General features: G+C 64.5%; 2 protein-coding genes across 3 annotated transcripts; one reads left to right on the top strand and one right to left on the bottom strand.

The window, feature by feature from the left end:
* Positions 1–73: 73 nt before the first annotated feature.
* LOC311426216 (uncharacterized protein) lies at positions 74–4,802 on the bottom strand (the record flags this gene model as incomplete). Its single annotated transcript, XM_084502412.1, has 4 exons — positions 4,233–4,802; positions 885–2,264; positions 154–809; positions 74–85 (listed from the first exon to the last, which is right to left on the bottom strand). The coding sequence occupies exons 1-4, from the start codon at positions 4,726–4,728 to the stop codon at positions 74–76; spliced, it is 2,544 nt and encodes an 847-aa protein (XP_084358538.1). The 5' UTR covers positions 4,729–4,802.
* A 6,326-nt stretch (positions 4,803–11,128) lies between these two features.
* TYROBP (transmembrane immune signaling adaptor TYROBP) lies at positions 11,129–16,056 on the top strand. Of its 2 annotated transcripts, none has more exons than XM_084502411.1 (4): positions 11,129–11,207; positions 14,210–14,326; positions 15,806–15,852; positions 15,951–16,056. In XM_084502411.1, exons 1-4 carry the CDS (start codon positions 11,165–11,167, stop codon positions 15,996–15,998), a joined length of 255 nt encoding a protein of 84 aa, XP_084358537.1. In that variant the 5' UTR covers positions 11,129–11,164; the 3' UTR covers positions 15,999–16,056. The 2 variants fall into 2 exon arrangements, 1 of the variants encoding a protein (XP_084358537.1); XR_014686623.1 differs by lacking the exon at positions 11,129–11,207 and adding an exon at positions 11,644–11,664.
* The last annotated feature ends 329 nt before the right edge of the window (positions 16,057–16,385 follow it).

Here is a 16,385-nt window from a genome sequence, read left to right as displayed (position 1 = left end):
AACCCCAAGACCACCAAGGTCATGGCCATCGGCCCTACGGCCACCAACCCCGTGGCTACCAACCCCAAAACCACTAGCCCCATGGCTACCAACCCCACGGCAACCACCCCGTTGACCCTCAACCCCACAACAACCCCCCCCGTGGCCACCAACCCCATGGCCACCAACCCCATGGCCACCAACCCCAAGACCATCAACCCCATGGCCAACAACCCTTTGGCCACCATCCCCGTGGCTACCAACCCCATGACCACTAGCCCCATGGCTACCAACCCCACGGCAACCACCCCGTTGACCCTCAACCCCACAACAACCCCCCCCGTGGCCACCAACCCCATGGCCACCAACCCCAAGACCATCAACCCCATGGCCAACAACCCTTTGGCCACCATCCCCGTGGCTACCAACCCCAAGACCACTAGCCCCATGGCCACCAACCCCACGGCAACCACCCCGTTGACCATCAACCCCACAACAACCCCCCCCAACACCATCAACCCCTTGGCCACCAACCCCAAGACCACTAGCCCCATGGCTACCAGACCCATAACCATCAACCCCATGGCCAACAACCCCTTGGCCACCAACCCCAAGACCACTAGCCCCATGGCTACCAACCCCTTGGCCATCAACCCCTTGGCCAACTACCCCAAGACCATCAACCCCGTGGCCACCAGACCCATAACCATCAACCCCGTGGCCACCAACCCCAAGACCACTAGCCCCCTGGCCACCAGACCCATAACCATCAACCCCAAGCCCACTAGCCCCATGGCTACCAACCCCTTGGCCATCAACCCCTTGGCCAACTACCCCAAAACCATCAACCCCATGGCCAACGACCCCTTGACCACCAACCCCAAGACCACTAGCCCCATGGCTACCAACCCCTTGACCATCAACCCCATGGCCAACGACCTCTTGGCCACCAACCCCAAGCCCCTCAACCCGTTGGCCACCCCCCCCGTGGCCACCCCCCGCGGTGGCCAACCCCAAGGACCTCTTGCCCAACCCCAAGCGTGGCAACCCGCGCTCCAACGAGGCCAGCAGGACGCAGGCCTTGCAGAGGGGCTGGCTGGCCGCGTAGCCGCACCGCCCGCAAGCCCCCAACGCTTTGGTGGCCACCTGGGTGGCCACCGCTAGCCGGCGGCCCGAGTGGCCCAGGGCGGCTACCGTGCTGGCCCGGGTGGCTTCTAAATCCTTGAGGAGGGCCCGCGCGTGGCCCCGGTAGGCGTGGGGGGCGTAGACGCACTCGGTGCTGACGTAGTCCAGGCCTTGGAAGTAGGCGTAGAGGACGATCTCCTTCTCGTAGGCGTGCCGCAAGGGCTTGCACCGGGGCACCGCGGGCCACGGGCCACCCTCCAGGGGGCGAGGGACCCGGGGGTGGGCCACGGGGCGAGGGGTGGGCTTCTTGGGGGGTTTGGGGGGCTTCTTGGTGGTTGCGGAGGGAGTAGGGAGCTGCGCGGGGGTCGTGGTGGCCTCCATGGGCGTTGTGGTGGCCAACATGGGGTTGGTGGTGGCCTCTACGTGGCTCCTGGTGGCCTCCGAAGACTTTGTGGTGGTCTCCATGGGGTTCCTGGTGGTCTCCATGGGGTTTTTGGTGGCCTCCGTGGAATTTTTGGTGGCCATGGAGGCCGTAGAAACCTTCGTGGAGCTCCCGGTGGCCTCCACAGGCCTCTTGGTGGCCTCCACGTGGCTCCTGGTGGCCTCCGAAGACTTTGTGGTGGCCTCCAAAGACTTCTTGGTGGTCTCCGAAGACTTTGTGGTGGTCTTCATGGGGTTTTTGGTGGTCTCCGTGGAATTTTTGGTGGCCGTGGAGGTCGTAGGGACCTTCGTGGAGCTCTTGGTGGCCTCCACATGGCTCCTGGTGGCCTCCACGTGGCTCCTGGTGGCCTCCAAAGACTTCTTGGTGGTCTCCGAAGACTTCGTGGTGGTCTCCATGGGGTTTTTGGTGGTCTCCGTGGAATTTTTGGTGGCCGTGGACTCCGTAGAAACCTTCGTGGATCTCCTGGTGGCCTCCACAGGCCTCTTGGTGGCCTCCGTGGCCTTCGTGGTGGCCTCCCCGTGGCTCCCACCGCTCGTAGAGGCCGTGGTGGCCCCAGTGGTTGTCCCAGTGTTCCCAGTGGCTGTCCCAGTGTTCCCAGTGGTCCCGGTGGTCCCGGTGGCCCCGGCGGTGGCCTCGGTGGCCGCGCGGCGCAGCCGGGCCACGTCCCCGCGCAGGACGTTCATCAGCACGGTCTCGGCGATGTCGTCGGCGTTGTGGCCTCGGGGGGGGGGCGACGCGGCTCACCAGTGCCGCCCAGTTCAGCCCAGTGCCCTCCCAGTGCCTTCCCAGTTCCCTCCCATCATTTCCCAGTCTCTTTCCAGTCTCTTCCCAGTGAGTCCCATCGCTCCCAGTTCCTCTCAGCTCCCTCCCAGTCCTCTCCCATCGCCTCCCAGTGGGCTCCCACTACTCCCAGTGCCCCCCAGTGCCTCCCAGTTCCCTCCCAGTCACACCCAGTGTCCCCCAATCCCCTTCCAAACCCCCTAATCCCCCCCAGTCCTCCTCCCAGTGCCCCCCAGTCCCACCCCCCTCCCAGAGCCTCCCAGTCCCCTCCCAGTGCTTCCCAGTCCCCTCCCAGTGCCTCCCACCCTGTCCAACTCCCTTCCCATTCTCCTCCCACCCCCTCCCAGTGCCTCCCAATCCCCTCCCACTCCTCTCCCACTCCCTCCCAGTTACTTCCAGTGCCTCCCACTCCCCTCCCAGTGCCCCCCAATCTCCTCCCAGTGCTCCCCAGTCCCCTCACAGTGACCACCAATGCCTCCCACTCCCTTCCCAGTCCCCCCCAGTGCCCCCCATTCCCTCTCACTCCCCTCCCAGTGCCCCCCAATCCCTTCCACTCCCTCCCAGTGCCCCCCAATCCTCTCCCACCCCCCTCCCAGTATCTCCCACTCCCCTCCCACCCCCTCCCAGTCCCTCCCAGTGCCTCCCATTCCCCTCCCAGTGCCCTGCAGTGTCTCCCACTCCCTTCCCAGTCCCCCCCAGCACCTCCCATTCCGCTTCCAGTCCCTCCCAGTGCCCCCCAATCCCCTCCCAGTGCCTCCCAGTCCCCTTCCAGTCCCCCCCAAACCTCTCCCAGTGCCCCCCATTCCCTCCCAGTGCCTCCCACTCCCCTCCCACTCCCCTCCCAGTGCCTCCCATTCCCCTCCCAATCCCACCCAAACCTCTCCCAGTGCCCCCCAGTCCCTCCCACCCCCTCCCACTCCCCTCCTACCCCCTCCCAGTGTCTCCCAGTCCTTCCCAGTGCCCGCCAATCCCCTTCCAATCCCCCCAATCCTCCTCCCAGTGCCCCCCAAACCTCTCCCAGAGCCCCCCAGTGCCTCCCACTCCCTTCCCAGTCCCCCCCAGCACCTCCCATTCCCCCCCCAGTCCCTCCCAGTCCCCTCCCAGTGCCCCCCAGTCCTTCCCAGTGCCCCCCAATCCCCTCCCATTCCCCTCCCAATGCCTCCCAGTGCCCCCCAGTGCCTCACACTCCCTTCCCAATCCCCCCCAGCACCTCCCATTCCCCTCCCACCCCCCTTCAGTCCCTCCCAGTGCCTCCCACTCCCCTCCCAGTGCGTCCCACTCCCCTCCCAGTTACTCCCAGTGCCTCCCACTCCCCTCCCAGTGCCCCCCAATCCCTTCCCACTCCCCTTCCACACCCTCCCTGTGCCTCCCACTCCCCTCCCAGTGCCCCCCAGTTCCTCCCAGTCCCCTCCCAGTTACTCGCAGTGCCTCCCACTGCCCTCCCACCCACTCCCAATCCCTCCCACTCCCCTCCCAGTCCCTCCCAGTCCCCTCCCAGTTACTCGCAGTGCCTCCCACTCCCTTCCAATCCCTCCCACTCCCCTCCCAGTGCCCCCCAGTCCCTCCCAGTCCCCTCCCAGTTACTCGCAGTGCCTCCCACTCCCCTCCCACCCCCTCCCAATCCCTCCCACTCCCCTCCCAGTCCCTCCCAGTGCCTCCCACCCCCCTCCCAATCCCCCCCACTCCCTCCCAGTCCCCTCCCAGTTACTCGCAGTGCCTCCCACTCCCCTCCCAATCCCTCCCACTCCCCTCCCAGTCCCTCCCAGTGCCTCCCAGTCCCCTCCCAGTTACTCGCAGTGCCTCCCACTCCCCTCCCAGTGCCCCCCACTCCCCTCCCAGTCCCTCCCAATCCCTCCCAGTCCCCTCCCAGTCCCTCCCAGTCCCCCCCAGTCCCACCCCGCCTCACCAGTGGCGATCCGGTCGACCCCCAGCAGCCGGGCCCCCCTCTCCAGCGCCTGGCGCCGCAGGACCCCGCAGAAGGTGCAGTGGCTGGCGCCCCCCGCCAGCCGCCGGGCCACCCGGTCCATGCTCCAGCCGAAAAGCTCCTCGAAGGAGACCACCAGGAGGGGCAGAGCCCCCCGCCCCCTCCTCACGGCCCCCAGCGAGGCGTCGCGGTAGCCGGCGATCCCCTCGTCCACCGCCAGCAGCACCAGGCGGACCCCGTAGCCGTGGCGCTCCTCCAGGCGGGCCAGGAGGTGGGCGAGGACCGCCGAGTCCTTCCCCCCCGAGGAGGCCACGGCCAGGGTCTCGCCGGGCTTGGGGGGGTGGTCGCCGGCCAGCAGGGCGCGGTGGGCTTCGGCCTCGAAGGCGGCGACGAAGCAGGGGCGGCACAGGGCCTCGCCGGTGCGCGGGCGGCGGAGGGCGGCGGGGCGGCGGCAGCGGAGGCAGAGGGGGGGCGGCATGGTGGGTGGGGGGGTGGGGGGGTGCTGGTGGGCTGCGGGGGGACGGGGGAGAAAGGGGAGGCGTCAATGGGGTGGCATTTGGGGTGGGGTGGGGGGTGGCGGGGGCGTTCGGCATTGGGTTTTGGTTCATCTCCGTTGGGTGTGGGGGCTCATGGGCACCTTATGTTGGGTTGGGGGGTCTTGGGGGACACCATCGTTGGGTTTGGGGGGTCTTTGTTGGGTTTGGGGGGTCTTTGTTGGGTTTGGGGGGTCTTTGTTGGGTGGGGGTGGTCGTGGGGGTCTTCGTCGTTGGGTTGGGGTTCATCCTCGTTGAGCGTGGGGGCTCATGGGCACCATATGTTGGGTTGGGGGGTCTTTGTTGGGTTTGGGGGGTCTTTGTTGGGTTGGGGGGGTCTTGGGGGACACCATCGTTGGGTTTGGGGGGTCTTCATTGGGTGGGGGTGGTCATGGGTGAACCCTACATTGGGTTCGGGTGGTCTTCAGGGTCCCCATCGTTGGGTTTGGGGGAGCTTGGGGGTCGCCATCGTTGGGTTTGGGGGGTCTTTGTTGGGTTTGGGGGGTCTTTGTTGGGTTTGAGGGGGTCTTCATTGGGTTGGGGGGGGCTTGGGGGACACCATCGTTGGGTTTGGGGGGTCTTCGTTGGGTTTGGGGGGTCTTCGTTGGGTTCGGGTGGTCTTGGGGGACACCATTGTTGGGTTTGGGGGGTCTTCATTGGGTTGGGGGGGTCTTTGGGGTCCCCATCGTTGGGTTTGGTTGGGTCTTTGTTGGGTTTGGGGGGTCATGGGCGAACCCTATATGGGGTTGGGGTGGTCTTCGGGGTCTCCATCGTTGGGTTTGGGGGGTCTTCGTTGGCTTTGGGGGGTCTTTGGTGGGTTTGGGGGGTCTTTATTGGGTGGGGGAGGTCATGGGCAACCTTGCTTTGGGTTGGGGGGGTCTTGGGGGTCCCCATCGTTGGGTTTGGGGGGTCTTTGTTGGGTTTGGGGGGGTCTTGGGGGACACCATCGTTGGGTTTGGGGGGTCTTTGTTGGGTTTGGGGGGTCTTTGTTGGATGGGGGTGGTCGTGGGGGTCTTCGTCGTTGGGTTGGGGTTCATCCTCGTTGAGCGTGGGGGCTCATGGGCACCATATGTTGGGTTGGGGGGTCTTTGTTGGGTTGGGGGGGTCTTGGGGGACACCATCGTTGGGTTTGGGGGGTCTTCATTGGGTGGGGGTGGTCATGGGTGAACCCTACATTGGGTTCGGGTGGTCTTCGGGGTCCCCATCGTTGGGTTTGGGGGAGCTTGGGGGTCGCCATCGTTGGGTTTGGGGGGTCTTTGTTGGGTTTGGGGGGTCTTTGTTGGGTTTGGGGGGTCTTTGTTGGGTTGGGGTGGTCTTGGGGGACACCATTGTTGGGTTTGGGGGGTCTTCGTTGGGTTGGGGGGGTCTTTGTTGGGTTTGGGGGGTCTTTGTTGGGTTTGGGGGGTCTTTGTTGGGTTTGGGGGGTCTTGGGGGACACCATTGTTGGGTTTGGGGGGCCCCCGTTGGGTTTGGGGGGTCTTCGTTGGGTTGGGGTGGTCGTGGGGGTCTTCGTCGTTGGGTTTGGGGGGTCTTTGTTGGGTTTGGGGGGTCTTTGTTGGGTTTGGGGGGTCTTCGTTGGGTTGGGGGAGTCTTGGGGGACACCATCGTTGGGTTTGGGGGGTCTTCGTTGGGTTTGGGGGGTCTTCGTTGGGTTCGGGTGGTCTTGGGGGACACCATTGTTGGGTTTGGGGGGTCTTTGTTGGGTTTGGGGGGGTCTTTGTTGGGTTTGGGGGGTCTTCGTTGGGTTGGGGTGGTCGTGGGAGTCTTCGTCGTTGGGTTTGGGTTCATCCTCGTTGAGTGTGGGGGCTCATGGGCAACCCTACGTTGGGTTTGGGGGGTCTTTGTTGGGTTTGGGGGGGTCTTTGTTGGGTGGGGGTGGTCACGGGCAAACCCTACATTGTGTTGGGGTGGTCTTCGGGGTCTCCATCATTGGGTTTGGGGGGTCTTTGTTGGGTTTGGGGGGTCTTCGTTGGGTTGGGGGGGTCTTGGGTGACCCTACATTGGGTTGGGGGGGTCTTGGGGGTCGCCATCGTTGGGTTTGGGGAGTCTTTGTTGGGTTTGGGGGGGTCTTCATTGGGTGGGGGGGGTCTTGGGGGTCTCCATCGTTGGGTTTGGGGGGGTCTTCGTTGGGTGGGGGGGGTCTTGGGTGACCCTACGTTGGGTTGGGGGGGTCTTCGTTGGGTGAGTGTGGCCATGGGGGTCTCCATCGATGGGTTTGGGGGGGTCTTTGTTGGGTGGGGGGGGTCTTGGGGGTCCCCATCGTTGGTTTTCGGGGGTCTTCATTGGGTGGGGGGGGTCTTGGGGGACCCTCCGTTGGGTTTGGGGGGTCTTCGTTGGGTGGGGGTGTCCCTACGTTGGGGTGAAGACGCCCATGGGTGCCCCACATTGGGGTTGGGGGCGGTCACGGATGACCCTCTGTCGGGGTGAGGGTGGTCACGGGTGCTCTCGGGGTGTAGGAGCACCCATGGGTGCCCCATGTTGGGGTGTGGGGTCACCCATGGGTGCCCCTCTACTTGGGTGGGGGCACGAAATCGATATAGGAGCACCCATGGGTGCCCCACATTGGGGTGTGGGTGCCCGTGGGTATACCATACGGGTCTAGGAGCACCCTTGGGTGCCCGTTATGGGTGTAGGGGAGCCCATGGGTGCCCTATATTGGCGTGGGGGTGCCCAAAGGTGACCTATGTTGGCCTAGCAGCACCCATGGGTGCCCTTCATGGAGTGTAGGTGCCCATGGGTGCCCAATATTGGGGTGCAGGTAACCAAAATTAGTAAAAGAGCACCCGTGGGTGCCTCGCATTGGGGTATCAGCACCCATGGGTGCCCCTTACGGCCTAAGGGAGCCCATAGGCTTCACCATATTGCGGTCGGAGCACCCATGGGTGCCCAATATTGGTCTAGGACCATCTACGGGTGCCCCTTATGGCCGAAGGGAGCCCATGGGCGTCACCCTGTTGGGGTAGGAGCACCCATGGGTGCCAAATGTTGGGGTGTAGATACCCAAAATAAGTGAAGGAGCACCCATGGCTGCCCCACGTTGACACAGCAGCACCCATGGGTGCCACTTATGGCCTAAGGGAGCCCATGGGCATCACCCTATTGGGGTAGGAGCACCCATGGGTGCCAATAGTGGGGTGCAGGTGCCCAAAATTGATACAGGAGCACCCAAGGGTGCCCCATATTGGGGTGTGGGTGCTCAAGATTAGTGTAGGAGCACCCATGGGTGCCAAATATTGGGTTGAAGGTACCCAAAATTAGTAAAGGAGCGTTCATGGGTGTCCCACATTGACACAGCAGCACCCATGGGTGCCCCATATGACCTAAGGGAGCCCAGGGGCATCACCCTATTTGGGTAGGAGCACCCATGGGTGCTCAATATTGGGGTGCAGGAGCCCAAAATGGATACAGGAGCACCCACAGGTGCCCAATATTGGGGTGCTGGTGCCCAAAATTGATATAGAAGCACCCAAGGGTGCCCAATATTGGGGTGTGGGTGCGCATGGGTACCCCACATGGGTCTAGGAGCACCCTTGGGTGCCCCATATGGTCTAAGGGAGGCCATGGGTGTCCCTATACTGGGGCTGGGGTACCCATGGGGGCCACAAATGGTCTAGGGGAGCCCATGGGTGTCCAATAGTGGGGTGCAGGTACCCAAAATCGATACAGGAGCACCCATGGGTGTCCCACATTGACAAAGCAGCACCCATGGGTGCCCTTTATGGCCTAAGGGAGCCCATAGGTGTCACCCTATAGGGGTAGCAGCACCCATGGGTGCTCAATATTGGGGTGCAGGTGCCCAAAATGGACATAGGAGCACCCATGGGTGCCAAATATTGGGGTGCAGGTGCCCAAACTGGATACAGGAGCACCCATGGGTGCCAAATATTAGGGTGCAGGTGCCCAAAACGGATATAGGAGCACCCTCGGGTGCCTCACACTGGGGTACCAGCACCCATGGGTGCCTCTTATGGCCTAAGGGACCTCATGGGTGTCACCCTATTGGGGTAGGAGCACCTATGGGTGCCAAATATTAGGGTGCAGGTGCCCAAACTGGATACAGGAGCACCCATGGGTGCCAAATATTAGGGTGCAGGTGCCCAAAATGGATACAGGAGCACCCATGGGTGCCTCACATTGGGGTATCAGCACCCATGGGTGCCACTTATGGCCTAAGGGAGCCCATGGGCATCACCCTATAGGGGTAGCAGCTCCCATGGGTGCCAAATATTGGGGTGCAGGTGCCCAAAAATCATATAGGAGCACCTATAGGTGCCCAATATTAGTCTAGGAGCACCCATGGGTGCCACTTATGGCCTAAGGGAGCTCATGGGTGTCACCCTATAGGGGTAGGAGCACCCATGGGTGCCAAATATTGGGGTGCAGGTGCCCAAAATGGATATAGAAGCACCCAAGGGTGCCCAATATTGGGGTGAAAGTGCCCAAAATGGACACAGGAGCACCCATGGGTGCCCCACATTGGCCCAGCAGCACCCATGGGTGCCCCTCAGGGCCCAGCAGCACCCATGGGTGCCCATCCCGCCTCAGGACCACCCCGGGGTGCCCCCACCGGCGGCCATTTCCCCCCGGATCCCTCCCCTCCCCCCCGGGGGTCTCCCTTGGGTGCCCCCCATCACCCCCAGCCCCCCCCCGGGCCCCAAAATGGCTCCTCCCGCCCCCCCCCTCCCCCCCCACCCCCCGGAAGTGGTCGCGCCCCCTCCCCCCCCCTCCCCACGTGACTCACGCGTGAGGCGCCCCCGGCTCCGCCGCTGCTCTCCCGCCGCTCCAGGCCACGCCCCCTCCGTTTCCCCGCCTCTCTTCCGGCCACGCCCCCCTCCGCTCCCAGCGGGCCAATGGGAGCGCGGCGGGCGCGCGGCCACGCCCACCCGGCGGCGTGGCGCGGGGCCGGGGCCGCGCTTGCGCTGTGCGGGCGGGGGCAAGGAGGAGGAGGCCCCGCCCCCTGGCTGCGCGCTGAGGCGAGCCGCGCATGCGCAGTGGGGAGGGGGCTTTTACCCCCCCCAGGGGGCAATTAACCCCCCCTAGGGGGCAATTAACACCCCCTAGGGGGTAATTAACACCCCGTAGGGGATAATTAACCCCCCCCGTGTTCATTAACCCCCCCAATGACCCCCTAGTCCACCTCCAAGCACCCCCGGGCCCTTTTAACCCCCCTTCGGGGCATTTTTGCCCCCCCTTGGGGCAGTTTTGACCCCCCCGGGGCAAATTTACCCCCCCATGAGGGCTCTACTGCCCCCCCCGGGCATTTATAGCCCCCAAAGCACATTTAATTCCCCCAAAAATCCAATTTAAGCTCCCCATGGGGTCAATTACCCCCCCCATCACTTATTGCCCTCACTGGGGGGCTTCTTGCCCCCCCCGGGGTAGTTTTGCCCCCACCTGGGGCAATTAACCCCCTCCCTGGGGTAATTAACCCCTTCCCTGGGGCAATTATCACCCCCTTGGGGTAATTATCACGCACCCCCGGATCATTTCAGCCCCCCTTGGGGCAGTTTAACCCCCCCCAGGGTAGTTTTACCCCCCCCAGGGGCAGATTTCCCCCCCTTGGGGCCGTTTTCACCCCCCTTTGGGGCAATTTTACCCCCCCTCGGGGCTATTTTAACCCCCCCCTTGGGGCTGTCACCCCCCCCCGGGGCAGTTTCACCCCCCAGGGGCAGTTTTACCCCCCCCCAAGGGCAGTTTTACCCCCCCCGAGGACAGATTCCCCCCCCCTTGGGGCATATTTACCCCCATTTGGGGTGTTTCACTCCCCCCAGGGGCAATTTTACCCCCCCAGGGGGCAGATTTCCACCCTTGGGGACAATTTCACCCCCCCTCGGGGCTATTTTACCCCCCCCCCGGGGCAGTTTCACCCCCCTAGCGTGAAATTTCCCCCCCCCTTTGGGGCAATTTCCCCTCCCCTTAGTGCATATTGCCCCCTCCTGGGGCATTTTTTGCCCCCTTTGGGGTAATTTGACCCCCCCAGGGGCTGTTTCACCCCCAGGGGCAGTTTCACCCCCCCCTTGGGGCAATTTCCCCTCCCCTTAGGGCAGTTCCCCCCCCTTGGGGTACTTTAACCCCCCCCCTTGGGGCATTTTATCCCCCCCCGGGGCATTTTTACCCCCCCAGGGGCAATTTTACCCCCCCCTTGGGGCAAATTTCCACCCTTTGGGGCAATTTAACCCCCCCTTGGGGACAATTCCTCTCCCTTCTTGTGGCAATTCCCCCCCCTTTTTGTCACACCCCCCTCCACTTCCTCCCCCACCCCAAAATAAGGGGCGGGGCTACAAAAAGGGGGGCGGGGCTTCCCCGATTTGCCCCCCCCGGGGCGGATCCGTCCCCTGTCCCCCCCCGTCCCTTCTCATCGCCTCGGCTCCGGCTGCCACCATGGGCCCCCCCCTGCCCCCCGCCCTCGTCCTTCTGCTCCTGGGTGAGTCCCCCCCCCCTTTTACCCCGCCTAACCCCCCCCAAAATCCCCCAAAACCCCCAAAAAGCCCCAATTCCACCCCAAAAATCTCCCCCCCCCCTTTATACCCCAATAGGGAACCACAGTGCCCCCCCCCAGCACCACAACTGCCCCCAAACCCCCCTCACCTTTTATTAGGGGGGGTCCCTTGGGTGCCCCCCCCACCCCCCCCCCCCATCCCAGGGGTCCCCAGTGTCCCCAAATCCCCCCCCCCGTCCCCATCCCCCCCCTTTTGGAAAGGGAAGTGGAAAAGGGGAAGTTGTGGGGGGGGGAAAAAGGGGAAGGGGGGGGCATTTGGGTGCCTGCGTTGTTTGTAAAGGGGGGGGGGGCACCCAAATGCCCCCCCCCCCTTATAGGGGGCAGTTTGGGGGGGCTCAGGGGGGGTTTTGTTGTTTTGCAGGGCTGGCTGCTGCGGATAGAGGTGAGGGGGGGGGATAGGGGGGGTCCCAGGGGTGGGGGGGGCAATTTGGGGGGGGGTGAAACATTGGGGAGGGGCTCAGTTGGGTGTGAAGGGGGAGATATTTGGGGGGCGGACACAATTTAGGGGGGCGGGATGTAAATTAGGGGAGGGGGAGAATGATGGGGGGGGCAGTTTTGGGGACACCCATTGGGGGGACCCATTTGGGGGGGGGACACCCGGGGGGGGTTTAACCATGGGGGGGGACCCATTTTGGGGGGACACCCAGGGGACCCATTGCAGGTAGGGGGTACCAATGGGGGGGGGGGAACCTTTGTGTGGGGTCCCATTTCCAGGGGAATCATTGGGGGGGGACCCAAACATGGAGGTCCCATTGTGGGGGACCCATTTTGGGGGGACACCCAGGGCGGACTTTTTCTGGGGGGACACCCAAGGAACCCTTTCCATAGGGGGAACCTTTGGTGGGGGGGAACCTTTGTGTGGGGTCCCATTTCCAGGGGAACCATTGGGGGGGACCAAACATGGAGGGTCCATGTGGGGGGACCCATTTTGGGGTTACACCCAAGGGGGACCCATTTTGGGGGGACATGTAGGGGACCCATTGTGGTTGGGGGGAACTTTTATGGGGGGGAACCTTTGTGCAGGCCTCAGTTTCAAGGGGAACATTTGGGGGGGGGAACCCAAACATGGAGGCCCCATGGTGGGGGACCCATTTTGGGGGGACACCTGAGGGACCCTTTCTATAGGGGGAACCTTTGGTGGGGGGAACCTTTGTGTGGGGACCCATTTCCAGGGGAACCATTGGGGGGGGGACCCAAACATGGAGGCCCCGCATTATGGGGGACCCATTTTGGGGTTACACCCAGGGGGGACCCATTTTGGGGGGACACCCAAGGGACCCATTATGGTGCGTGGGGGAACCTTTGTGGGGGGGAACCTTTGTGTGGGGTCCCATTTCCGGGAGGACCATTGGGGGAGGGACCCAAACATGGAGACCCCCATTATGGGGGACCCGTTTTGAGGGGACACCCGGGGGACCCATTATGGTGGGGGGGGGGACTTTTATGGGGGGGAACCTTTGTGTGGGGTCCCATTTCCGGGAGGACCATTGGGGGGGGGACCCAAACATGGAGACCCCATTGGGGGGGACCCATTTTGGGGGGACACCCGGGGGGGACCCTTTCTATAGGAGGAACCTTTATGAAGGGGAACCTTTCTGCACCCCCCCTATTTTGGGGGTAACATTGTGGGGGACCCATTTTGGGGTTACACCCGGGGGACCCATTTTGGGGGACACCCAGGGGACCCATTATGGTGGTAGTGGGAACCTTTGTGTGGGGGAACCTTTGTGTGGGGTCCCATTTCCGGGGGGGACGATTGGGGGGAGGGGACCCAAACATGGAGACCCCCATTATGGGGGACCCTTTTTAGGGGGACACCCAAGGGAACAATTGGGGACGGGGGGAACCTTTGGGGGGGGGAACCTTTGTGTGGGGTCCCATTTCCAGGGGAATCATTGGGGGGGGACCCAAACATGGAGGCCCCATTGTGGGGGACCCATTTTGGGGTTACACCCGGGGGACCCATTATGGTGGGTGGGAACCTTTGTGTGGGGGAACCTTTGTGTGGGGTCCCATTTCCGGGGGGAACCATTGGGGGGGGACCCAAACATGGAGGCCCCATTATGGGGGACCCATTTTGGGGGAACACCCGGGGGGGACCCTTTCTATAGAGGGAACCTTTGGGGGGGGGAACCTTTGTGTGTGCCCTGATTCTGGGGGCAACCATTGGGGGTTGGACCCAAACATGGAGACCCCATTGGGGGGGACCCATTTTGGGGGGACACCTGGGGGACCCATTATGGTGTGGGGGGGACTTTTATGGGGGGAACCTTTGTGCATGCCCCAATTTCGGGGGGAACCATTGGGGGGGGGACCCAAACATGGAGGCCCCATTGTGGGGGACCCATTTACAGGGGACACCCAGGGGACCCATTATGGTGGGGGGGGAACCTTTGTGTGGGGGGAACCTTTGTGTGGGGTCCCATTTCCAGGGGAATCATTGGGGGGGGGACCCAAACATGGAGGCCCCATTGTGGGGGACCCATTTTGGCGTTACACCCGGGGGACCCATTTTGGGGGGATACCCAGGGGACGCATGGGGGTTGGGGGACACCATTTTGGGGGGGAACCTTTGTGCAGGCCCCAGTTTCAGGGGGAACATTTGGGGGGGGAACCCAAACATGGAGACCCCCATTATGGGGGACCCATTTACAGGGGACACCCAGGGGACCCATTATGGTGGGGGGGGGAACCTTTGTGGGGGGGAACCTTTGTGTGGGGTCCCATTTCCGGGGGGAACCATTGGGGGGGGACCCAAACATGGAGGCCCCATTATGGGGGACCCATTTTGGGGGGACACCCGGGGGGGACCCTTTCTATAGGGGGAACCTTTGTAGGGGGGAACCTTTGTTTGGGGTCCCATTTCCGGGGGTCCCGCTGTCGCTGACGCGCGGTGCGCCCCTTTTTGTCTTCCCCCCCCCCCCCAGACTGCACCCCCTGCCTGCCGGGCCCGGCCCCTCTGGCCCTGCTGCTGGGCGCGGACGTGGCCCTGACCCTGCTGCTGGCGGGGGGGGCCTACTGCCTGGCCAGGAGGGGGCACGCAGGTGGGCGGGGCCTCGGGGGGCGGGGCTAAAGGGGGTGGGGTCAAAGGGGGCGGGGTCAAAGGGGGGTGGGGCCTGGGGGAGGAAGGGTGACATGGGGTGGGGCTAAAGGGGGTGGGGAGGTGGTAAGGGGGGGGCTACGGACAGGGTAGGAGGGGGTGGGGAGGTGGGCGGGGCTAAAGGGGGCGTGGCTAAAAGGGGGAGGGGTCAAAGGGGGCGTGGTCAAAGGGGGAGGGGCCAAAGGGGAGGGGGTAGAGGGGGTGGGGTCACATGGGGTGGGGAAAAGGGGGTGGGGAGGGGGCCTAATGAGAGGGGATGGGGAGGTGGGCGGGGCGAAAGGGGGCGGGGCTAAAGGGGGCGTGGTCAAAGGGGTGGGGCCTGGGGGAGGAAGGGTGGGGCTAAAGGGGGTGGGGACTGGGGTAAGGGGGTTTTACTGCCTGGCCAGGAGGGGGCACGCAGGTGGGCGGGGCTAAAGGGGGCGGGGCTAAAGGGGGTGGGGCTAAAGGGGGCGTAGTCAAAGGGGGAGGGGCCAAAGGGGGGGCTAAAGGGGGTGGGGAGGGGTAAGGGGGGGCTACTGACAGGGTAAGAGGTGGTGCCCAGGTGGGCGGGGCTAAAGGAGGAGGGGCTAAAGGGGCGTGGTCAAAGGGGGAGGGTCCGAAGGGGGCGTGGTCAAAGGGGGTGGGGCCTGGGGAGGAAGGGTGACATGGGGTGGGGGAAAGGGGGTGGAGAGGGGGTAAGGGGGGCTAATGAGAGGGTAGGAGGGGGTGAGGACGGGGGCGGGGCTAAAGGGGTGGGGCTAAAGGGGGCGTGGTCAAAGGGGGAGGGGCCAAAGGGGGGGTTAAAGGGGGGGGGGAGGGCGTAAGGGGGGTTTACTGCCTGGCCAGGAGGGGGGCACGCAGGTGGGCGGGGCTAAATGGGGGCGGGGCTAAAGGGGGAGGGGTCAAAGGGGGCGTGGTCAAAGGGGGAGGGGCCAAAGGGGAAGGGGCCAAAGGGGGGTTAAAGGGGGTGGGGAGGGGGTAAGGGGGGTTTACTGCCTGGCCAGGAGGGGGGCACGCAGGTGGGCGGGACTAAATGGGGGCGGGGCTACAGGGGGTGGGGTCAAAGGGGCGTGGTCAAAGGGGGAGGGGCGAAAGGGGAGGGGGTAGAGGGGGTGGGGTCATATGGGGTGGGGAAGGGATAAGGGGGGCCTACTGCTGGGTAGGAGGGGGTGGGGAGGTGGGCGGGGCTAAAAGGGGGCGGGGATAAAGGGGGCGTGGTCAAATGGGAGGGGCCAGAGGGTGGGGTCACGTGGGTGGGGCCTTAGGGGGAGGGGCTAAGGGGGAGGGGTCTGCGGGTTGGGGAGGGGCCAGGGAGGGGCAGGGTAATGCAGGAGGGGGCGTGTCCACTGGGGAGGGGGCGTGTCCAGGCATTGGGGGCGTGGTCAAGGAGGGAGGCTTAGGAAGGGGGCGGGGCTTCCCTGCTGACCCCGCCCCCCTCCCCCAGAGGTGCCGGAGAAGGCCCGCCCCCCGGAAATGGACCGGACCTATCAGGTGGGGACCTGACCCTTGACCCTTGACCCCTTGACCTTTGACCCCTGACCTTGACCTTTGACCTCTGGCCCTGACCTTTGACCTCTGACCCCCCCCAGGAGCTGCAGGGCGCCCGCACCGACATCTACAGCAGCCTCCGCGCCTGACCCCGCCCCCGGACTCGTGGCCACGCCCCCTCCCCTCAATAAACCCCCTTCAGCCCCATTTTGGCCTCATTTCGCCTTTTTTCGCCTCATTTCCGCGCCGTGACGTCACTCGGGAGCCCCCAACCAAGCCGAGAGGCGGCGAACCGCCTTGGTGACGTCATCACGCCGCGCCGGAAGCGCCGCGAGCTGAGCGGAAGTGGCGGGGGCAGACCGGAAGCGGCTCGCGGAGACCGGAAGCGGCTCCTGGCAGCCGGCATGGCGGCGGCGGCGGCGGCGGGGGCGGCTCCGGCGGCTCCGGCTGGGCCCGGGCCCGGGCCTGGGGGGTCCGGGGGGGAGGAGGAGGAGGAGGAGGAGCGGGGGGGGGGGGAGGAAGCGGCGCGGGAGCGG

The sequence above is a fragment of the Aythya ferina genome, assembly GCF_964211825.1.
Source record: "Aythya ferina genome assembly, chromosome: 39".
Classification (NCBI taxonomy): Eukaryota; Metazoa; Chordata; class Aves; order Anseriformes; family Anatidae; genus Aythya; species Aythya ferina.
Note: the sequence above shows the minus strand (reverse complement) of the source record. Positions and strands in the feature narration are given on the sequence as shown.